General features: G+C 36.3%; 1 protein-coding gene across 1 annotated transcript; it reads right to left on the bottom strand.

Moving 5' to 3' along the window:
• Positions 1-17,772: 17,772 nt before the first annotated feature.
• LOC117390169 (ecto-ADP-ribosyltransferase 5-like) lies at positions 17,773-19,631 on the bottom strand. Its single transcript, XM_033987828.2, has 3 exons — positions 19,563-19,631; positions 19,306-19,473; positions 17,773-19,226 (listed from the first exon to the last, which is right to left on the bottom strand). Exons 2-3 carry the CDS (start codon positions 19,393-19,395, stop codon positions 18,411-18,413), a joined length of 906 nt encoding a protein of 301 aa, XP_033843719.2. The 5' UTR covers positions 19,396-19,473; positions 19,563-19,631; the 3' UTR covers positions 17,773-18,410.
• Positions 19,632-24,870: the final 5,239 nt, after the last annotated feature.

Below are 24,870 nucleotides of genomic sequence, written 5' to 3'. Positions count from 1 at the left end.
CTTTTGGGACATAGTTGACAGACTGCTCATCCTTTTAAGCCTCTGAAACTAAGATAATGAATGCCAAAACATCTAAAATGTGGAGCAAAACTTCAAGAGGATCTGGACAGAAATGGATTCCATAGGACAGAACTGAGGAGCCCTGCTGTGCTGACTGTCCCAGGTCACTAGCCCCTGATCCAGGTCTAGTCCATGGGACTGTGATGACTGTAGCTCCACCTGTGACTGAGCTGTGAGACACTGTGTAAAGCTGAACATGTTTTCCTGAACTTTGCTTTATATAATATCTCGTATTGGGAACTATTTGAATTTATTCTCCAGAGTGAGGTTTAGGAGTCATTACAGTTAACTACCAAACAGTCATGGGTGAAATTCCCCTCTAGTTGTAACGAGCTGGTAAACAGTCAAATGGGTGGAGGTCCCTGCTATTTAGCAAACAGTCACTAGGTGAAACTCCTGTCTAGAGTTACTAACTGGTAAAAAGCAAAAGGGTGAAAGTACGGCTGAACTTTTTTCATGAGGGAGAGTAAATTCAGCAGCACATCTAGGTCTAAGAGGAGATATTATGTAATTGCAAAATGCAGACAAATGTAAATTTACGTAATTTTGACAGTATGCTCTAATTCACTCACAATGTGAAGAAACATTTTTTTTTTTTTAAATTAAAAATTAAAAGAAAGACAAAACAAAAACTGAAAAAAAAATCTGGGAAAAAAAAAGAAAAGAAAGAAAATTGTTAAGTACAGAGCGTGACACAAGGAGTGAACGGTGCATTTGTGCGTCCTGAGACCTGAGATGCTCTTGTAATCTGTCACATTTGGAGCAGTTTTGCCAAAAAGAGTGGACAAGTTTTGCCACATCAACATGTGCCACGAGAGGCTCCTACTCAAAAAGACTGAGCGCTGTAATAAAAGCCAAAGTGCAACAAAGTATTAGTTTAAGGGTGTCCATATTTATGCCACCAGGTTATTTTAACTTTTTTATTTTATATTTTTCCCCTTCAAAGTTTTCAGTTTGTTTTTCAATTGCATTGTCCAGGTTATACGTCACATTAAAGGCGGAAAAAGTTTGTCTGGCTGTCCTTATTTTACATGACAAAAACCTGTCATTTGTGCAGGGGTGTGTAGACTTTTTATATCCACTGTACATTTTTATTGCTAATAAACATAATTCTTATCACTCATCCTTGTCATGGCGCCAAATCAAAACAGAAAGCAACGTTCATATGGACTTAATCATTTAACAACTTATATCAATGTTTAAACATTCAATGAAAAGATGTTTGTTCTCAGTCTTATTTGATTATCTACACAGTAAACCTTGATAGTATAAACTCAGGAAATTGCCATAATTGATCTTAGGACCATAGGTACAATAGATTAGGCAACATTAACAAACCCATAGACACTTAGTACATGAGGTTCATTTAACAAATACTCAACAATAATTACTCTTAAAACATTAGTAATGTTACTTAAAATAAGTAAGGAACTGAGTTTTGCATTCAGGTTTGGTTAGTACTGTAAACTAACTTTATATTAGTAGTGAGAACTTAAACCCTTTACTAAGAAAAACTTACTAGTCATTAATGTTACTGCAAATTTGAGTCTAAAAAGGAAACACAAAACCCAAATCTGAAACAAATCATTTATTTGACAAAGTTTAAACACAACATGAAGCAACATTGATAATGAAATGTCTTTAACAGTGAAATGAACAGCAGGTGAGTCAAAGCACAATGACATTTGTGCAGCAGCCACATAAAGAATCGGAACAAAACATCAAAATGGTCAAAATAGTGTAAATGTGTTCAGCAAATGACTGAACTACAACCAAATCTTTATGACATCTTCAGTCAATTTTATAATTAAAGGGTCCAGATTACAATTCTGACTAAACTGAAAAACTTTTTTTTGGACAATCAGCATTTTAAAATGCTTGGTGCACATCAGGTTTATATTCATTTGAACAAAACAAAAAAACTTGCTTAAACATTTAGGTGTTGCAGATATTTCAAACTGAAGGAAAAGGTTCTGGTCACTAGTCACATTTCTGTCGTGCTTTTCTACCTTTATCTACCGTTAAGTGTCTTGTCCAAAAACATCTGTAGAAGCTGGAATCACGACCAACTGAGCCACTGCTGTAGTGTTTCCATACATCCCCATTTAAGTCTGTATCCTCATATACTGTACAAATATTTACAAATGTTGCTGTGGGGACGTGGTCTTCAGGGGCCAGTGTTACTTTAAAAATGTGTTTTATTTATATTGTTTAAGGTTTATTGTTTTCTGATTATATATTGTTTTGTATTAAGTGGCAGAAACTGAATAGATTTTAAATATTAATTATTAAGTATTATTAAGCTTTTCATTGTTTCCATGGAGTGCTGTTAGTGCTTTGCTGATCTGTCTGATCTGTGGAGAGGTGAGAATACTCACAATAAAAATGTATGTTTTGTTTGTTTTTTGCAATGTCACTTCCATTTCGTGCTTAAATCTCACCTGTCCAATAATGTGCTATTTATCTTGTTTGGAACTACACATTGCATTCATACGTTCACTGTGGTTTTGTGTGCAACCGTAAAACCAATAAACATGACCCTTATCTGACACAATAAAACTTGATTAGAAAAGAAGTTGACACATCTGTTCTATATATTGAAACAAAAACAATCAAACATGACAGGAGTGTACTGAATAGACCAGGGGTCACCAACCGTTTTGAGGCTGAGAGCGACTTCATGGGCACTGAGTCGTACGAAGGGCCACAGTTTGAGACGCTCTTCTGAAATAACACATTTGCTCAGTTTGCCTTTAGTTATATATTATTAATAAAGATTAAAGTTAATCATCTCTGTGAAGACACGAATCATTTCTCACAATAATTATCAACAATGAAAGAAAGGTGGGGAACAGACAAACTTTTTCACAAAACAAACTATGTTGGACCATGTTTCAAAAAGTTATCAATTATGTAATGTTAAAAAAAAATCAACTTACATATTTCAAAATAAATCTTGGTTGCTTTTTGTGATTTTTTTCGCTGGTCTCATGAAAAAAGCCTGTTGTTTACCCAAAGCTGCCTTTAGCTCAGAGCTTGTTCTGCCCATAGTGTGCGTCCCCGTTAACGTGGAGCTTTGTGAGACGTTATACCAGGAGGGACAAACTCATTTTGGTCTGGGGGCCACATACGACCTCATTTGATCTCAAGGGGTCGGACCAGAAAACTCACAACATAAATACTAGCAATATGTAGAAACATTTTTGCAGCGAAACATGTAAAATATTTGTATTGAAGAGAACTGTTCCTTTATAAAATATTAACAACAACCTGAAACTGTCTCATTTTTGTGCAGTACAACTCAATACAGTAATTTTGAAAAAAAAAAAAAAAAAAAAAAAAGATTTTATTAGAGCATGTGCAGATTAATACAAAAATGATTTGAACTCAACATTGTGCACATAAAAACAAAAAAAGATCTAAAGACCTAAAATCATCAGCAGTTTACCTCTTTATTTTACAGGATTTAGTCGCTTTTTTTTTTATCCAGAAACTTTGCATCTTTTAGCCACAAGTGCCTCAATATCAGGCATCACATCCTGAGTAGCTGCCAATTTCAAACTGTCATTTAAGTGCTTGTGTGTAGCTTTGAGCGCAGCTTTGTTTTATTAAAGTTCATTATTATGGTTTCGAAGATGATGCTATTTTGCTAGCAATCAGAAAAAAATAAATACATTTAAAATTCAATTTTTGCTGAGTGTATTTTTATTACAAATCAGCTGAGGGCCGGATCAAGTCTGTAGGCGGGCCGGATCCGGCCCCCGCGCCGCATGTTTGACACCTCTGCGTTATACAGTGTCCCTCCATATTGTGCCGCTTTGCCGTCGCCACAGTCGCTCCGCAGATACACGCGTGTCTTTTATAGCTGCATTTAGCAGCTTCACAGAGCACTGTGTTTGTCACGCGCACAATACTGACCTTTGAACTGAGCAGGTCAGAGTTCATCTTAACTTATAATGAACATATTTTTAAGATATTGTTATTTTTAAAGCTATATAAATGCAAGGGTGATAAAAAAAAAAAAACAACAGAATAAAATTAAATTTTAGATTCAGCTCATTAGTGAGTCGTGCTATTTTTAGACCCGGCCTGTGGACGACTCATGTGGTCCTCGGGGGAGACTCGTGTGGTCCTCAGGGGAGACTCGTGTGGTCCTCGGGGGAGACTCGTGTGGTCCTTGGGGGCGACTCATGTGGTCCTCGGGGGAGACTCATGTGGTCCTCGGGGGAGACTCGTGTGGTCCTCAGGGGAGACTCGTGTGGTCCTCGGGGGAGACTCGTGTGGTCCTTGGGTCCTTGTCCTTTTTTCATGAGGGAGAGTAAATTCAGCAGCACATCTAGGTCTAAGAGGAGATATTATGTAATTGCAAAATGCAGACAAATGTAAATTTACGTAATGTCAACAGTCTGCTCTAATTCACTCACAATGTTAAGTGTGAAGAAAAAAAAAACAGTAAAGAAAAAAAAATGAACAAAAAGAAAAATATGAAAAACAAAACAAAAACTGAAAAAAAATCTGAAAAAAAAGAAAAGAAAGAAAATGGTAAAGTACAGAGCGTGACACAAGGAGTGAACGGTGCATTTGTGCGTCCTGAGACCTGAGATGCTCTTGTAATCTGTCACATTTGGAGCAGTTTTGCCAAAAAGAGTGGACAAGTTTTGCCACATCAACATGTGCCACGAGAGGCTCCTACTCAAAAAGACTGAGCGCTGTAATAAAAGCCAAAGTGCAACAAAGTATTAGTTTAAGGGTGTCCATATTTATGCCACCAGGTTATTTTAACTTTTTTATTTTATATTTTTCCCCTTCAAAGTTTTCAGTTTGTTTTTCAATTGCATTGTCCAGGTTATACGTCACATTAAAGGCGGAAAAAGTTTGTCTGGCTGTCCTTATTTTACATGACAAAAACCTGTCATTTGTGCAGGGGTGTGTAGACTTTTTATATCCACTGTACATTTTTATTGCTAATAAACATAATTCTTATCACTCATCCTTGTCATGGCGCCAAATCAAAACAGAAAGCAACGTTCATATGGACTTAATCATTTAACAACTTATATCAATGTTTAAACATTCAATGAAAAGATGTTTGTTCTCAGTCTTATTTGATTATCTACACAGTAAACCTTGATAGTATAAACTCAGGAAATTGCCATAATTGATCTTAGGACCATAGGTACAATAGATTAGGCAACATTAACAAATCCATAGACACTTAGTACATGAGGTTCATTTAACAAATACTCAACAATAATTACTCTTAAAACATTAGTAATGTTACTTAAAATAACTAAGGAACACTAGTTTTGCATTCAGGTTTGGTTAGTACTGTAAACTAACTTTATATTAGTAGTGAGAACTTAAACCCTTTACTAAGAAAAACTTACTAGTCATTAGTTAATGTTACTGCAAATTTGAGTCTAAAAAGGAAACACAAAACCCAAATCTGAAACAAATCATTTATTTGACAAAGTTTAAACACAACATGAAGCAACATTGATAATGAAATGTCTTTAACAGTGAAATGAACAGCAGGTGAGTCAAAGCACAATGACATTTGTGCAGCAGCCACATAAAGAATCGGAACAAAACATCAAAATGGTCAAAATAGTGTAAATGTGTTCAGCAAATGACTGAACTACAACCAAATCTTTATGACATCTTCAGTCAATTTTATAATTAAAGGGTCCAGATTACAATTCTGACTAAACTGAAAAACTTTTTTTGGACAATCAGCATTTTAAAAGACAATAGAACCACAGACATATGGTGGATATTTGAAACATCATCTATAAAAAATGTTTCTTTAAGAACTGTCCTTACAGCGTTCACATCATCTGTGTGGAGACGTCTTCAGGTCGACATCTCAATGACTGTAAAACTCTTCTACTCTACTTAAATTCCAATGAATGAAATACTGTAATAATAATAAATATTGATTCACAGATCACTTTTAAAATATAGTTTACAAAGTACTGCTCAATCAGCATCAAAGCCATAATAAAAGCACAATATGGAAGAGCGAGAGTTCACAAGAAAGACAAGACAATTCAAGGTAAGGCAAGTTTATTTGTACAGCACAAGTCGTACACAAAGTCATTCAAAGTGTTTTACAGAAGAAGAAGGACATTAAAATCACAATACAAACTAATCAAAACATCAATAATCATCATAAAGTGAACATTAAAAGAAAAGAAAGCAGAATAAAACCCTTTCAGTCACATGCACAGCTGAACAGAAGTGTTTTGAGTCTGGATTTAAGCACAGGACACATGTGTGAAGTACTTCCTGGTTCTAGTCAGGAGCTGAGCAGCAGTGTTCTGGATGTTCTGGATGTTCTGGATGTTCTGGATGTTCTGGATGTTCTGCAGCTGGAGAGGCCAGTGAGCAAGTCATTACAGTCGTCTAACTTACTGGAGACAAATGTATGGATAAGTCTCTCCAAGTCTGGTTTTGACAATATATCTTTGATTATTGACATGTTTTTTAGGTGGTAAAAAGCTGCAGATGTTCTTGATTTGATGTGTCTGTTAAAGTTCAAGTCTGAGTCCATTATTACTCTTAAATTTCTAGTCTGATTTGAAGGTTTTAGAGAGAGAGACTGGAGGAGATGCTGACATTTTCTCTTTGTTTCTGTGGGTCAAAGAGTATGATTTCAGTCGTGTCTTTGAGTTTAGCTGGAGAAAGTTATTTTTCATCCACACACTGATCTGTTGGATGCAGGGGCAGAGTGAATATTCACTTGCTGTCAATGAGACATAGATAATAGATCAATACAAGCGGACATGCAAACAGACATAAAACAATCACATTATTACTTAGATGGCAGTGTTTGAAAAGCACTTCCAAATGAAACCGATAATAAGCTGAAAACCAACTATTAAAGGAATGCTGGCTCTGATTTGCGGGTTGTGATTGGCAACTTTACAGTTGAGCTTGGTGCGATCTCCTACATTTTTCAGCACAAATATTTTGGAACAGTCTTTCATGTCTCCATAAGACACAGGATTTTGATCTGTACCTGACAAAATGTCTACTATTTTAAATTTTTCATATGAAGGGATAAGTACTTCCCGCTCACCTTTAAAATCTGAATATTCACCTATGAACGCTCCTAAGCAGGTTTTGATATGAAAACAGGTCTTCGTTCCAAACAGTTTTAGATTTGGATCTCTGGAACTTGAAGCAAAGTGACCAAATCGTATTACTTGGTTGAGCTTCCCATTGAATATATCGTGTGATCTCCTGTAAGTAGTTTCACAGGACTTCTTAAGTATTTGTATGGCAGAAGTGAGCCAAAAATAGACAGTGTGGAACTGGAAAGTAGGTGTAGTGTACGATGATGAAGCCTGCTGAAGTGCTGCATTTAGTGGTTTATCGAGTACTGGTTCCGCTTTGGTATAGGCACAGATAGCACGAGTGTGGTTGATTGTTAGTTCCTTGTACTTGCTCTGCATCTTTTCTAGCATGTTTTTGGCGCATGAATCTGCGGTGTTCCAAGCATCACCAAAGGGCTTTTCCTGGATCTCCCTGGGATGGTAAACTCCAATGATTTTGTCAGCAGTTTTCATGGTGCAGCCAGAGAACATGTCGTCAATGGAATCTTCCATCAGACTCAGCTCATATGTAGCACCCTAAGGATTTTTTTTCACAAAAACAGATTTTTACAAAAATAAGTGAACAGTGGATGACAAAATCAATAATAATACCAACCTGTGCAGCTGCAATGGATAAAAACAGGCAAATTCCAAAGGCAAACATGGTGGTCTCTCTGTCTGTAATGAAGATGACATATAAATGCATGTCCTTATTTACTGCTCTGAGTTAAGTGAGGTCGTGTTGCTTTTCACCAGAAATCTGTCCAATGTCCCTGTTAAAAGCCTGAGTGGTAGATACATATATTTTTAACACAACATTTCGCCTGCATCGTACTATTCTAAATGAACACATGTAACATCATGCATTCTTACCTTAGGCCAGTGCCGTCTGTGCTTCTAGGACTGGTGTATACGATCTGAATACGTGGGGAGGTATATGTGTACTCCACCCTTCTGCAGGGGCCTTTTTAAGCAGTGAACATTTGGTTGCTCAAAACAGACTCATATCTCAGATCTGATAAAGTTATCTATACTGTACAAAGATAAGCTTTTTAACAAGCTGATGTGTGAAAGTGAAAGTACTCTTATCTCCACACATTGTAAAGTGAATTGTCTCAAAAACAGTAAATCCAAATACATTTTTATTGCTAATAAACATAATTCTTATCACTCATCCTTGTCATGGCGCCAAATCAAAACAGAAAGCAACGTTCATATGGACTGAATCATTTAACAACTTATATCAATGTTTAAACATTCAATGAAAAGATGTTTGTTCTCAGTCTTATTTGATTATCTACACAGTAAACCTTGATAGTATAAACTCAGGAAATTGCCATAATTGATCTTAGGACCATAGGTACAATAGATTAGGCAACATTAACAAATCCATAGACACTTAGTACATGAGGTTCATTTAACAAATACTCAACAATAATTACTCTTAAAACATTAGTAATGTTACTTAAAATAAGTAAGGAACTGAGTTTTGCATTCAGGTTTGGTTAGTACTGTAAACTAACTTTATATTAGTAGTGAGAACTTAAACCCTTTACTAAGAAAAACTTACTAGTCATTAATGTTACTGCAAATTTGAGTCTAAAAAGGAAACACAAAACCCAAATCTGAAACAAATCATTTATTTGACAAAGTTTAAACACAACATGAAGCAACATTGATAATGAAATGTCTTTAACAGTGAAATGAACAGCAGGTGAGTCAAAGCACAATGACATTTGTGCAGCAGCCACATAAAGAATCGGAACAAAACATCAAAATGGTCAAAATAGTGTAAATGTGTTCAGCAAATGACTGAACTACAACCAAATCTTTATGACATCTTCAGTCAATTTTATAATTAAAGGGTCCAGATTACAATTCTGACTAAACTGAAAAACTTTTTTTTGGACAATCAGCATTTTAAAATGCTTGGTGCACATCAGGTTTATATTCATTTGAACAAAACAAAAAAACTTGCTTAAACATTTAGGTGTTGCAGATATTTCAAACTGAAGGAAAAGGTTCTGGTCACTAGTCACATTTCTGTCGTGCTTTTCTACCTTTATCTACCGTTAAGTGTCTTGTCCAAAAACATCTGTAGAAGCTGGAATCACGACCAACTGAGCCACTGCTGTAGTGTTTCCATACATCCCCATTTAAGTCTGTATCCTCATATACTGTACAAATATTTACAAATGTTGCTGTGGGGACGTGGTCTTCAGGGGCCAGTGTTACTTTAAAAATGTGTTTTATTTATATTGTTTAAGGTTTATTGTTTTCTGATTATATATTGTTTTGTATTAAGTGGCAGAAACTGAATAGATTTTAAATATTAATTATTAAGTATTATTAAGCTTTTCATTGTTTCCATGGAGTGCTGTTAGTGCTTTGCTGATCTGTCTGATCTGTGGAGAGGTGAGAATACTCACAATAAAAATGTATGTTTTGTTTTGTTTGTTTTTTGCAATGTCACTTCCATTTCGTGCTTAAATCTCACCTGTCCAATAATGTGCTATTTATCTTGTTTGGAACTACACATTGCATTCATAAGTTCACTGTGGTTTTGTGTGCAACTGTAAAACCAATAAACATGACCCTTATCTGACACAATAAAACTTGATTAGAAAAGAAGTTGACACATCTGTTCTATATATTGAAACAAAAACAATCAAACATGACAGGAGTGTACTGAATAGACCAGGGGTCACCAACCGTTTTGAGGCTGAGAGCGACTTCATGGGCACTGAGTCGTGCCCATGTTATTTTCCGTAATTCTCTATAATGTCTTCCAATTGGCTTCAGTATGATGCACAACTCAGTTGTCAACAACTGCACGAAGAAAAACCTCAAGAAAAATCAGAAGGAGCACAAGGCACTGACAAAGAATCACCTGCAAACTCTATGTGTGTACACAAAGAACAATGCAGCATACACTCTTTTTCAAAAGGCAGTTATGAGTCATGTTGAAATGTACTCACTCCTTCCAATACAGATCCTTTAAAAAAATGTTAAACTACTCACAGGAGAACCTACAAAGTCCATACAGGTGAGAAAAGAAATCGAATTAACTCTGGTCACTTTGCATCCAGTTCTCGCAGTCCTTTTGTGACCAGTTTTGGTACCAAGAATTGTTTTCACATTAGGAGCTGTTTCGGTGTGCACATCGGTAATATATAATAATAATGACAATGAATTACTAATCCCTTTCTATGAGAGGTTTAAAAGTATTCACATTTTGAAAGTCAGTGCTCAAAACCTCTCCCTTATGATAACCCGAGCAACTGTGAACAAATTTTTGCCCTCAAACATGTAGGAATCCAGACCAGTATCAACTGTAAAGCAGCAAATCACAATCAGCCAATCCAAGGAAACATTCATGTGATAACTGGGTTTCAGATTTTGCTGGGATTGATATGGAATTGTTTTCCAAATAACCAGAGTAACAGTGGGCCTGATGGTTAAATGTGATTTCACTTTAGTCAATAAGTTGCAGACAATTCTTTTGTAATTGTGGAGGAAATTTAAGTATATTCATGTTTTGTCTTTAAAAGCATTTGATCTGTGTCTGTCAGACCCAGACACATTAACATGTGTGAAGCTCTGTCTCCCACAGAAAACTCACTGTTCTACCTGTCTAAGTGTAAAAGTTCATTATCTCATGACTGAAACAAAAGTCACTCTGCTTTGAAATGTATGTAGCTTTGTCATTCTGGTATAAAACAGTCAGAGCTCAGATGCTCAGGATGGTTGTTGTTTAGATTCGGATTCAGACTGAGAGGGGAACTGGGGGAGAGGCCGGGAGGCTACCAGTCTGTGTCCAGGCCTGGGCCCTGTCATGTCTGTATCTGCTGTAGCAAACAATAAACCTTTTTTTCTCTATTTCAAAACTCACCGAGCTTTGCAAATGGATTACTTTTAATCTAGAACTGTCATTTTTCCACAACAATAATGGTGTCAGAAGTGGGATCCACGAGAACACGATGAAGATGGAATTTTGTCTTTTGGTTTCTGTCCTGATGCAGGGATCTTTCAAAGAAGAACATGGATGGATATTAGTTTCTGTCCTGGATCACCACAGCTGGATTCAAACAAGGCTTATTTGGTGAACCTTTCGAGTACAGACTTCTTTCCATTTGAAAAGGAAATCTTCATCTACAAAGACTAGTAAATCAAAGGAGAACGTATTTTGGAAATGCAAAATGCTTAACTAAACATACCCAACGGCCATAGTTCTGATCCTATACTATTTTTGATTTATCTCACAACTTCTCAGCCTTTTTGGCTCCAAAATCTCATGTGTGTACCACCATGGTGTCCTAACAACATGCTGCTAATACAATCCAAACAACAATGACCCTCCCCACTCCTGATTTCCTCACTTTTGGGACATAGTTGACAGACTGCTCATCCTTTTAAGCCTCTGAAACTAAGATAATGAATGCCAAAACATCTAAAATGTGGAGCAAAACTTCAAGAGGATCTGGACAGAAATGGATTCCATAGGACAGAACTGAGGAGCCCTGCTGTGCTGACTGTCCCAGGTCACTAGCCCCTGATCCAGGTCTAGTCCATGGGACTGTGATGACTGTAGCTCCACCTGTGACTGAGCTGTGAGACACTGTGTAAAGCTGAACATGTTTTCCTGAACTTTGCTTTATATAATATCTCGTATTGGGAACTATTTGAATTTATTCTCCAGAGTGAGGTTTAGGAGTCATTACAGTTAACTACCAAACAGTCATGGGTGAAATTCCCCTCTAGTTGTAACGAGCTGGTAAACAGTCAAATGGGTGGAGGTCCCTGCTATTTAGCAAACAGTCACTAGGTGAAACTCCTGTCTAGAGTTACTAACTGGTAAAAAGCAAAAGGGTGAAAGTACGGCTGAACTTTTTTCATGAGGGAGAGTAAATTCAGCAGCACATCTAGGTCTAAGAGGAGATATTATGTAATTGCAAAATGCAGACAAATGTAAATTTACGTAATTTTGACAGTATGCTCTAATTCACTCACAATGTGAAGAAACATTTTTTTTTTTTAAATTAAAAATTAAAAGAAAGACAAAACAAAAACTGAAAAAAAAATCTGGGAAAAAAAAAGAAAAGAAAGAAAATTGTTAAGTACAGAGCGTGACACAAGGAGTGAACGGTGCATTTGTGCGTCCTGAGACCTGAGATGCTCTTGTAATCTGTCACATTTGGAGCAGTTTTGCCAAAAAGAGTGGACAAGTTTTGCCACATCAACATGTGCCACGAGAGGCTCCTACTCAAAAAGACTGAGCGCTGTAATAAAAGCCAAAGTGCAACAAAGTATTAGTTTAAGGGTGTCCATATTTATGCCACCAGGTTATTTTAACTTTTTTATTTTATATTTTTCCCCTTCAAAGTTTTCAGTTTGTTTTTCAATTGCATTGTCCAGGTTATACGTCACATTAAAGGCGGAAAAAGTTTGTCTGGCTGTCCTTATTTTACATGACAAAAACCTGTCATTTGTGCAGGGGTGTGTAGACTTTTTATATCCACTGTACATTTTTATTGCTAATAAACATAATTCTTATCACTCATCCTTGTCATGGCGCCAAATCAAAACAGAAAGCAACGTTCATATGGACTTAATCATTTAACAACTTATATCAATGTTTAAACATTCAATGAAAAGATGTTTGTTCTCAGTCTTATTTGATTATCTACACAGTAAACCTTGATAGTATAAACTCAGGAAATTGCCATAATTGATCTTAGGACCATAGGTACAATAGATTAGGCAACATTAACAAACCCATAGACACTTAGTACATGAGGTTCATTTAACAAATACTCAACAATAATTACTCTTAAAACATTAGTAATGTTACTTAAAATAAGTAAGGAACTGAGTTTTGCATTCAGGTTTGGTTAGTACTGTAAACTAACTTTATATTAGTAGTGAGAACTTAAACCCTTTACTAAGAAAAACTTACTAGTCATTAATGTTACTGCAAATTTGAGTCTAAAAAGGAAACACAAAACCCAAATCTGAAACAAATCATTTATTTGACAAAGTTTAAACACAACATGAAGCAACATTGATAATGAAATGTCTTTAACAGTGAAATGAACAGCAGGTGAGTCAAAGCACAATGACATTTGTGCAGCAGCCACATAAAGAATCGGAACAAAACATCAAAATGGTCAAAATAGTGTAAATGTGTTCAGCAAATGACTGAACTACAACCAAATCTTTATGACATCTTCAGTCAATTTTATAATTAAAGGGTCCAGATTACAATTCTGACTAAACTGAAAAACTTTTTTTTGGACAATCAGCATTTTAAAATGCTTGGTGCACATCAGGTTTATATTCATTTGAACAAAACAAAAAAACTTGCTTAAACATTTAGGTGTTGCAGATATTTCAAACTGAAGGAAAAGGTTCTGGTCACTAGTCACATTTCTGTCGTGCTTTTCTACCTTTATCTACCGTTAAGTGTCTTGTCCAAAAACATCTGTAGAAGCTGGAATCACGACCAACTGAGCCACTGCTGTAGTGTTTCCATACATCCCCATTTAAGTCTGTATCCTCATATACTGTACAAATATTTACAAATGTTGCTGTGGGGACGTGGTCTTCAGGGGCCAGTGTTACTTTAAAAATGTGTTTTATTTATATTGTTTAAGGTTTATTGTTTTCTGATTATATATTGTTTTGTATTAAGTGGCAGAAACTGAATAGATTTTAAATATTAATTATTAAGTATTATTAAGCTTTTCATTGTTTCCATGGAGTGCTGTTAGTGCTTTGCTGATCTGTCTGATCTGTGGAGAGGTGAGAATACTCACAATAAAAATGTATGTTTTGTTTGTTTTTTGCAATGTCACTTCCATTTCGTGCTTAAATCTCACCTGTCCAATAATGTGCTATTTATCTTGTTTGGAACTACACATTGCATTCATACGTTCACTGTGGTTTTGTGTGCAACCGTAAAACCAATAAACATGACCCTTATCTGACACAATAAAACTTGATTAGAAAAGAAGTTGACACATCTGTTCTATATATTGAAACAAAAACAATCAAACATGACAGGAGTGTACTGAATAGACCAGGGGTCACCAACCGTTTTGAGGCTGAGAGCGACTTCATGGGCACTGAGTCGTACGAAGGGCCACAGTTTGAGACGCTCTTCTGAAATAACACATTTGCTCAGTTTGCCTTTAGTTATATATTATTAATAAAGATTAAAGTTAATCATCTCTGTGAAGACACGAATCATTTCTCACAATAATTATCAACAATGAAAGAAAGGTGGGGAACAGACAAACTTTTTCACAAAACAAACTATGTTGGACCATGTTTCAAAAAGTTATCAATTATGTAATGTTAAAAAAAAATCAACTTACATATTTCAAAATAAATCTTGGTTGCTTTTTGTGATTTTTTTCGCTGGTCTCATGAAAAAAGCCTGTTGTTTACCCAAAGCTGCCTTTAGCTCAGAGCTTGTTCTGCCCATAGTGTGCGTCCCCGTTAACGTGGAGCTTTGTGAGACGTTATACCAGGAGGGACAAACTCATTTTGGTCTGGGGGCCACATACGACCTCATTTGATCTCAAGGGGTCGGACCAGAAAACTCACAACATAAATACTAGCAATATGTAGAAACATTTTTGCAGCGAAACATGTAAAATATTTGTATTGAAGAGAACTGTTCCTTTATAAAATATTAACAACAACCTGAAACTGTCTCATTTTTGTGCAGTACAACTCAATACAGTAATTTTGAAAAAAAAAAAAAAAAAAAAAAAAGATTTTATTAGAGCATGTGCAGATTAATACAAAAATGATTTGAACTCAACATTGTGCACATAAAAACAAAAAAAGATCTAAAGACCTAAAATCATCAGCAGTTTACCTCTTTATTTTACAGGATTTAGTCGCTTTTTTTTTTATCCAGAAACTTTGCATCTTTTAGCCACAAGTGCCTCAATATCAGGCATCACATCCTGAGTAGCTGCCAATTTCAAACTGTCATTTAAGTGCTTGTGTGTTAGCTTTGAGCGCAGCTTTGTTTTATTAAAGTTCATTATTATGGTTTCGAAGATGATGCTACTTTGCTAGCAATCAGAAAAAAATATATAAAAAATTCAATTTTTGCTGAGTGTATTTTTATTACAAATCAGCTGAGGGCCGGATCAAGTCTGTAGGTGGGCCGGATCCGGCCCCTGCGCCGCATGTTTGACACCTCTGCGTTATACAGTGTCCCTCCATATTGTGCCGCTTTGCCGTCGCCACAGTCGCTCCGCAGATACACGCGTGTCTTTTATAGCTGCATTTAGCAGCTTCACAGAGCACTGTGTTTGTCACGCGCACAATACTGACCTTTGAACTGAGCAGGTCAGAGTTCATCTTAACTTATAATGAACATATTTTTAAGATATTGTTATTTTTAAAGCTATATAAATGCAAGGGTGATAAAAAAAAAAAAACAACAGAATAAAATTAAATTTTAGATTCAGCTCATTAGTGAGTCGTGCTATTTTTAGACCCGGCCTGTGGACGACTCATGTGGTCCTCGGGGGAGACTCGTGTGGTCCTCGGGGGAGACTCGTGTGGTCCTCGGGGGAGACTCGTGTGGTCCTTGGGGGCGACTCATGTGGTCCTCGGGGGAGACTCATGTGGTCCTCGGGGGAGACTCGTGTGGTCCTCAGGGGAGACTCGTGTGGTCCTCGGGGGAGACTCGTGTGGTCCTTGGGTCCTTGTCCTTTTTTCATGAGGGAGAGTAAATTCAGCAGCACATCTAGGTCTAAGAGGAGATATTATGTAATTGCAAAATGCAGACAAATGTAAATTTACGTAATGTCAACAGTCTGCTCTAATTCACTCACAATGTTAAGTGTGAAGAAAAAAAAAAACAGTAAAGAAAAAAAAATGAACAAAAAGAAAAATATGAAAAACAAAACAAAAACTGAAAAAAAATCTGAAAAAAAAGAAAAGAAAGAAAATGGTAAAGTACAGAGCGTGACACAAGGAGTGAACGGTGCATTTGTGCGTCCTGAGACCTGAGATGCTCTTGTAATCTGTCACATTTGGAGCAGTTTTGCCAAAAAGAGTGGACAAGTTTTGCCACATCAACATGTGCCACGAGAGGCTCCTACTCAAAAAGACTGAGCGCTGTAATAAAAGCCAAAGTGCAACAAAGTATTAGTTTAAGGGTGTCCATATTTATGCCACCAGGTTATTTTAACTTTTTTATTTTATATTTTTCCCCTTCAAAGTTTTCAGTTTGTTTTTCAATTGCATTGTCCAGGTTATACGTCACATTAAAGGCGGAAAAAGTTTGTCTGGCTGTCCTTATTTTACATGACAAAAACCTGTCATTTGTGCAGGGGTGTGTAGACTTTTTATATCCACTGTACATTTTTATTGCTAATAAACATAATTCTTATCACTCATCCTTGTCATGGCGCCAAATCAAAACAGAAAGCAACGTTCATATGGACTTAATCATTTAACAACTTATATCAATGTTTAAACATTCAATGAAAAGATGTTTGTTCTCAGTCTTATTTGATTATCTACACAGTAAACCTTGATAGTATAAACTCAGGAAATTGCCATAATTGATCTTAGGACCATAGGTACAATAGATTAGGCAACATTAACAAATCCATAGACACTTAGTACATGAGGTTCATTTAACAAATACTCAACAATAATTACTCTTAAAACATTAGTAATGTTACTTAAAATAACTAAGGAACACTAGTTTTGCATTCAGGTTTGGTTAGTACTGTAAACTAACTTTATATTAGTAGTGAGAACTTAAACCCTTTACTAAGAAAAACTTACTAGTCATTAGTTAATGTTACTGCAAATTTGAGTCTAAAAAGGAAACACAAAACCCAAATCTGAAACAAATCATTTATTTGACAAAGTTTAAACACAACATGAAGCAACATTGATAATGAAATGTCTTTAACAGTGAAATGAACAGCAGGTGAGTCAAAGCACAATGACATTTGTGCAGCAGCCACATAAAGAATCGGAACAAAACATCAAAATGGTCAAAATAGTGTAAATGTGTTCAGCAAATGACTGAACTACAACCAAATCTTTATGACATCTTCAGTCAATTTTATAATTAAAGGGTCCAGATTACAATTCTGACTAAACTGAAAAACTTTTTTTGGACAATCAGCATTTTAAAAGACAATAGAACCACAGACATATGGTGGATATTTGAAACATCATCTATAAAAAATGTTTCTTTAAGAACTGTCCTTACAGCGTTCACATCATCTGTGTGGAGACGTCTTCAGGTCGACATCTCAATGACTGTAAAACTCTTCTACTCTACTTAAATTCCAATGAATGAAATACTGTAATAATAATAAATATTGATTCACAGATCACTTTTAAAATATAGTTTACAAAGTACTGCTCAATCAGCATCAAAGCCATAATAAAAGCACAATATGGAAGAGCGAGAGTTCACAAGAAAGACAAGACAATTCAAGGTAAGGCAAGTTTATTTGTACAGCACAAGTCGTACACAAAGTCATTCAAAGTGTTTTACAGAAGAAGAAGGACATTAAAATCACAATACAAACTAATCAAAACATCAATAATCATCATAAAGTGAACATTAAAAGAAAAGAAAGCAGAATAAAACCCTTTCAGTCACATGCACAGCTGAACAGAAGTGTTTTGAGTCTGGATTTAAGCACAGGACACATGTGTGAAGTACTTCCTGGTTCTAGTCAGGAGCTGAGCAGCAGTGTTCTGGATGTTCTGGATGTTCTGGATGTTCTGGATGTTCTGGATGTTCTGCAGCTGGAGAGGCCAGTGAGCAAGTCATTACAGTCGTCTAACTTACTGGAGACAAATGTATGGATAAGTCTCTCCAAGTCTGGTTTTGACAATATATCTTTGATTATTGACATGTTTTTTAGGTGGTAAAAAGCTGCAGATGTTCTTGATTTGATGTGTCTGTTAAAGTTCAAGTCTGAGTCCATTATTACTCTTAAATTTCTAGTCTGATTTGAAGGTTTTAGAGAGAGAGACTGGAGGAGATGCTGACATTTTCTCTTTGTTTCTGTGGGTCAAAGAGTATGATTTCAGTCGTGTCTTTGAGTTTAGCTGGAGAAAGTTATTTTTCATCCACACACTGATCTGTTGGATGCAGGGGCAGAGTGAATATTCACTTGCTGTCAATGAGACATAGATAATAGATCAATACAAGCGGACATGCAAACAGACATAAAACAATCACATTATTACTTAGATGGCAGTGTTTGAAAAGCACTTCCAAATGAAACCGATAATAAGCTGAAAACCAACTATTAAAGGAATGCTGGCTCTGATTTGCGGGTTGTGATTGGCAACTTTACAGTTGAGCTTGGTGCGATCTCCTACATTTTTCAGCACAAATATTTTGGAACAGTCTTTCATGTCTCCATAAGACACAGGATTTTGATCTGTACCTGACAAAATGTCTACTATTTTAAATTTTTCATATGAAGGGATAAGTACTTCCCGCTCACCTTTAAAATCTGAATATTCACCTATGAACGCTCCTAAGCAGGTTTTGATATGAAAACAGGTCTTCGTTCCAAACAGTTTTAGATTTGGATCTCTGGAACTTGAAGCAAAGTGACCAAATCGTATTACTTGGTTGAGCTTCCCATTGAATATATCGTGTGATCTCCTGTAAGTAGTTTCACAGGACTTCTTAAGTATTTGTATGGCAGAAGTGAGCCAAAAATAGACAGTGTGGAACTGGAAAGTAGGTGTAGTGTACGATGATGAAGCCTGCTGAAGTGCTGCATTTAGTGGTTTATCGAGTACTGGTTCCGCTTTGGTATAGGCACAGATAGCACGAGTGTGGTTGATTGTTAGTTCCTTGTACTTGCTCTGCATCTTTTCTAGCATGTTTTTGGCGCATGAATCTGCGGTGTTCCAAGCATCACCAAAGGGCTTTTCCTGGATCTCCCTGGGATGGTAAACTCCAATGATTTTGTCAGCAGTTTTCATGGTGCAGCCAGAGAACATGTCGTCAATGGAATCTTCCATCAGACTCAGCTCATATGTAGCACCCTAAGGATTTTTTTTCACAAAAACAGATTTTTACAAAAATAAGTGAACAGTGGATGACAAAATCAATAATAATACCAACCTGTGCAGCTGCAATGGATAAAAACAGGCAAATTCCAAAGGCAAACATGGTGGTCTCTCTGTCTGTAATGAAGATGACATATAAATGCATGTCCTTATTTACTGCTCTGAGTTAAGTGAGGTCGTGTTGCTTTTCACCAGAAATCTGTCCAATGTCCCTGTTAAAAGCCTGAGTGGTAGATACATATATTTTTAACACAACATTTCGCCTGCATCGTACTATTCTAAATGAACACATGTAACATCATGCATTCTTACCTTAGGCCAGTGCCGTCTGTGCTTCTAGGACTGGTGTATACGATCTGAATACGTGGGGAGGTATATGTGTACTCCACCCTTCTGCAGGGGCCTTTTTAAGCAGTGAACATTTGGTTGCTCAAAACAGACTCATATCTCAGATCTGATAAAGTTATCTATACTGTACAAAGATAAGCTTTTTAACAAGCTGATGTGTGAAAGTGAAAGTACTCTTATCTCCACACATTGTAAAGTGAATTGTCTCAAAAACAGTAAATCCAAATACATTTTTATTGCTAATAAACATAATTCTTATCACTCATCCTTGTCATGGCGCCAAATCAAAACAGAAAGCAACGTTCATATGGACTGAATCATTTAACAACTTATATCAATGTTTAAACATTCAATGAAAAGATGTTTGTTCTCAGTCTTATTTGATTATCTACACAGTAAACCTTGATAGTATAAACTCAGGAAATTGCCATAATTGATCTTAGGACCATAGGTACAATAGATTAGGCAACATTAACAAATCCATAGACACTTAGTACATGAGGTTCATTTAACAAATACTCAACAATAATTACTCTTAAAACATTAGTAATGTTACTTAAAATAAGTAAGGAACTGAGTTTTGCATTCAGGTTTGGTTAGTACTGTAAACTAACTTTATATTAGTAGTGAGAACTTAAACCCTTTACTAAGAAAAACTTACTAGTCATTAATGTTACTGCAAATTTGAGTCTAAAAAGGAAACACAAAACCCAAATCTGAAACAAATCATTTATTTGACAAAGTTTAAACACAACATGAAGCAACATTGATAATGAAATGTCTTTAACAGTGAAATGAACAGCAGGTGAGTCAAAGCACAATGACATTTGTGCAGCAGCCACATAAAGAATCGGAACAAAACATCAAAATGGTCAAAATAGTGTAAATGTGTTCAGCAAATGACTGAACTACAACCAAATCTTTATGACATCTTCAGTCAATTTTATAATTAAAGGGTCCAGATTACAATTCTGACTAAACTGAAAAACTTTTTTTTGGACAATCAGCATTTTAAAATGCTTGGTGCACATCAGGTTTATATTCATTTGAACAAAACAAAAAAACTTGCTTAAACATTTAGGTGTTGCAGATATTTCAAACTGAAGGAAAAGGTTCTGGTCACTAGTCACATTTCTGTCGTGCTTTTCTACCTTTATCTACCGTTAAGTGTCTTGTCCAAAAACATCTGTAGAAGCTGGAATCACGACCAACTGAGCCACTGCTGTAGTGTTTCCATACATCCCCATTTAAGTCTGTATCCTCATATACTGTACAAATATTTACAAATGTTGCTGTGGGGACGTGGTCTTCAGGGGCCAGTGTTACTTTAAAAATGTGTTTTATTTATATTGTTTAAGGTTTATTGTTTTCTGATTATATATTGTTTTGTATTAAGTGGCAGAAACTGAATAGATTTTAAATATTAATTATTAAGTATTATTAAGCTTTTCATTGTTTCCATGGAGTGCTGTTAGTGCTTTGCTGATCTGTCTGATCTGTGGAGAGGTGAGAATACTCACAATAAAAATGTATGTTTTGTTTGTTTTTTGCAATGTCACTTCCATTTCGTGCTTAAATCTCACCTGTCCAATAATGTGCTATTTATCTTGTTTGGAACTACACATTGCATTCATACGTTCACTGTGGTTTTGTGTGCAACCGTAAAACCAATAAACATGACCCTTATCTGACACAATAAAACTTGATTAGAAAAGAAGTTGACACATCTGTTCTATATATTGAAACAAAAACAATCAAACATGACAGGAGTGTACTGAATAGACCAGGGGTCACCAACCGTTTTGAGGCTGAGAGCGACTTCATGGGCACTGAGTCGTACGAAGGGCCACAGTTTGAGACGCTCTTCTGAAATAACACATTTGCTCAGTTTGCCTTTAGTTATATATTATTAATAAAGATTAAAGTTAATCATCTCTGTGAAGACACGAATCATTTCTCACAATAATTATCAACAATGAAAGAAAGGTGAGGAACAGACAAACTTTTTCACAAAACAAACTATGTTGGACCATGTTTCAAAAAGTTATCAATTATGTAATGTTAAAAAAAAATCAACTTACATATTTCAAAATAAATCTTGGTTGCTTTTTGTGATTTTTTTCGCTGGTCTCATGAAAAAAGCCTGTTGTTTACCCAAAGCTGCCTTTAGCTCAGAGCTTGTTCTGCCCATAGTGTGCGTCCCCGTTAACGTGGAGCTTTGTGAGACGTTATACCAGGAGGGACAAACTCATTTTGGTCTGGGGGCCACATACGACCTCATTTGATCTCAAGGGGTCGGACCAGAAAACTCACAACATAAATACTAGCAATATGTAGAAACATTTTTGCAGCGAAACATGTAAAATATTTGTATTGAAGAGAACTGTTCCTTTATAAAATATTAACAACAACCTGAAACTGTCTCATTTTTGTGCAGTACAACTCAATACAGTAATTTTGAAAAAAAAAAAAAAAAAAAAGATTTTATTAGAGCATGTGCAGATTAATACAAAAATGATTTGAACTCAACATTGTGCACATAAAAACAAAAAAAGATCTAAAGACCTAAAATCATCAGCAGTTTACCTCTTTATTTTACAGGATTTAGTCGCTTTTTTTTTTTATCCAGAAACTTTGCATCTTTTAGCCACAAGTGCCTCAATATCAGGCATCACATCCTGAGTAGCTGCCAATTTCAAACTGTCATTTAAGTGCTTGTGTGTAGCTTTGAGCGCAGCTTTGTTTTATTAAAGTTCATTATTATGGTTTCGAAGATGATGCTATTTTGCTAGCAATCAGAAAAAAATAAATACATTTAAAATTCAATTTTTGCTGAGTGTATTTTTATTACAAATCAGCTGAGGGCCGGATCAAGTCTGTAGGCGGGCCGGATCCGGCCCCCGCGCCGCATGTTTGACACCTCTGCGTTATACAGTGTCCCTCCATATTGTGCCGCTTTGCCGTCGCCACAGTCGCTCCGCAGATACACGCGTGTCTTTTATAGCTGCATTTAGCAGCTTCACAGAGCACTGTGTTTGTCACGCGCACAATACTGACCTTTGAACTGAGCAGGTCAGAGTTCATCTTAACTTATAATGAACATATTTTTAAGATATTGTTATTTTTAAAGCTATATAAATGCAAGGGTGATAAAAAAAAAAAACAACAGAATAAAATTAAATTTTAGATTCAGCTCATTAGTGAGTCGTGCTATTTTTAGACCCGGCCTGTGGGCGACTCATGTGGTCCTCGGGGGAGACTCATGTGGTCCTCGGGGGAGACTCGTGTGGTCCTTGGGGGCGACTCATGTGGTCCTCGGGGGAGACTCGTGTGGTCCTTGGGGGCGACTCATGTGGTCCTCGGGGGAGACTCGTGTGGTCCTTGGGGGCGACTCATGTGGTCCTCGGGGGAGACTCGTGTGGTCCTTGGGGGCGACTCATGTGGTCCTCGGGGGAGACTCATGTGGTCCTCGGGGGAGACTCGTGTGGTCCTCAGGGGAGACTCGTGTGGTCCTTGGGGGAGACTCGTGTGGTCCTCGGGGGAGACTCGTGTGGTCCTTGGGTCCTTGTCCTTTTTTCATGAGGGAGAGTAAATTCAGCAGCACATCTAGGTCTAAGAGGAGATATTATGTAATTGCAAAATGCAGACAAATGTAAATTTACGTAATGTCAACAGTCTGCTCTAATTCACTCACAATGTTAAGTGTGAAGAAAAAAAAAACAGTAAAGAAAAAAAAATGAACAAAAAGAAAAATATGAAAAACAAAACAAAAACTGAAAAAAAATCTGAAAAAAAAGAAAAGAAAGAAAATGGTAAAGTACAGAGCGTGACACAAGAAGTGAACGGTGCATTTGTGCGTCCTGAGACCTGAGATGCTCTTGTAATCTGTCACATTTGGAGCAGTTTTGCCAAAAAGAGTGGACAAGTTTTGCCACATCAACATGTGCCACGAGAGGCTCCTACTCAAAAAGACTGAGCGCTGTAATAAAAGCCAAAGTGCAACAAAGTATTAGTTTAAGGGTGTCCATATTTATGCCACCAGGTTATTTTAACTTTTTTATTTTATATTTTTCCCCTTCAAAGTTTTCAGTTTGTTTTTCAATTGCATTGTCCAGGTTATACGTCACATTAAAGGTAGAAAAAGTTTGTCTGGCTGTCCTTATTTTACATGACAAAAACCTGTCATTTGTGCAGGGGTGTGTAGACTTTTTATATCCACTGTACATTTTTATTGCTAATAAACATAATTCTTATCACTCATCCTTGTCATGGCGCCAAATCAAAACAGAAAGCAACGTTCATATGGACTTAATCTTTTTTCTGCTGATAAATGAACAACTTATATCAGTGTTTAAACATTCAATAAAAAGATGTTCATTCTCAGTCTTATTTGATTATCTTTGATTTGCTCCATCACAAATGGAAATTGCAACGCCATCATAAACAGTCAGCTGCTCAAAATGATCTCTGCTCTGGGATTCCACAAAGCCCATAGATAAGACCAGTCTGTGGGATTCTAACAGAAAAACAAAAGATAAATGTTTTTGCTGTGTTCATTAGTTATTTTAAATACAATTTCATAGAGTACATAGTACACACAGTACAGTGAGACATGACGGAGACATGAGTTCAACGTGGTCCTAATTTTTCAGATTTGTGTGTCATGTTTGTTTAAATCAGTGCCATGTGTCAGGAAATGTCTCAGCATTTGTGACATAACACGTAACGTCCATTGTGGCTCCTCCAGTCTGCGTAATGTTATTTGAGGAGGGGGCATCTTCTCTCAGTTTCAGGCATTTCAGAGTAAAGTTAAACTGCTCCAAATGTTGTATGCAGATTCAAAGTTTATATCTCACTCTGCACTACGATCTACGACGAAAAAATAACTAAATAGAACAAAAAAATGCAGAATGGACATAACTACACAAGCAGCCCTGGGTGGACCAGTGTAACAGCTGCAAGCACTTCATCAGGGTCTACACGAAAGACAGAACATACGAGTCGCTCAGCCTTATGCCTGGGTGAGACGTATTAATAGACACAGCTAGAGAATCATTTGACTGGGCAGGAGGTTCCTACTGAGATTGACAAACACATTAAAACCACAACACTTCAAAACAAATAATCAGAAAATAATCAACATAAAATAAACATTAAAAGAGAAAAAAAAGCAGAATAAAATCCTTTCAGTTGTCAGAATGTTTGTTTCTGGTGTAAGTGTCAAAGAGACTGAAACATAAAGTCAGAAGGTTTAATAAAACAGACTCTCAGG

Source organism: Periophthalmus magnuspinnatus, chromosome 22 (genome assembly GCF_009829125.3).
Source record: "Periophthalmus magnuspinnatus isolate fPerMag1 chromosome 22, fPerMag1.2.pri, whole genome shotgun sequence".
NCBI lineage: Eukaryota > Metazoa > Chordata > Actinopteri > Gobiiformes > Gobiidae > Periophthalmus > Periophthalmus magnuspinnatus.
The sequence above is the reverse complement of the archived record's forward strand: the minus strand, read 5'-3'. Positions and strand labels throughout refer to the sequence as shown.

Coding starts and splice junctions, on each gene's coding strand:
- LOC117390169 (XM_033987828.2), bottom strand. CDS start 19,395: ATGCATTTATATGTCATCTTCATTACAGACAGAGAGACCACCATGTTT. Junction 19,227..19,305: donor TATCCATTGCAGCTGCACAG/GTTGGTATTATT, acceptor AAAAATCCTTAG/GGTGCTACATATGAGCTGAG.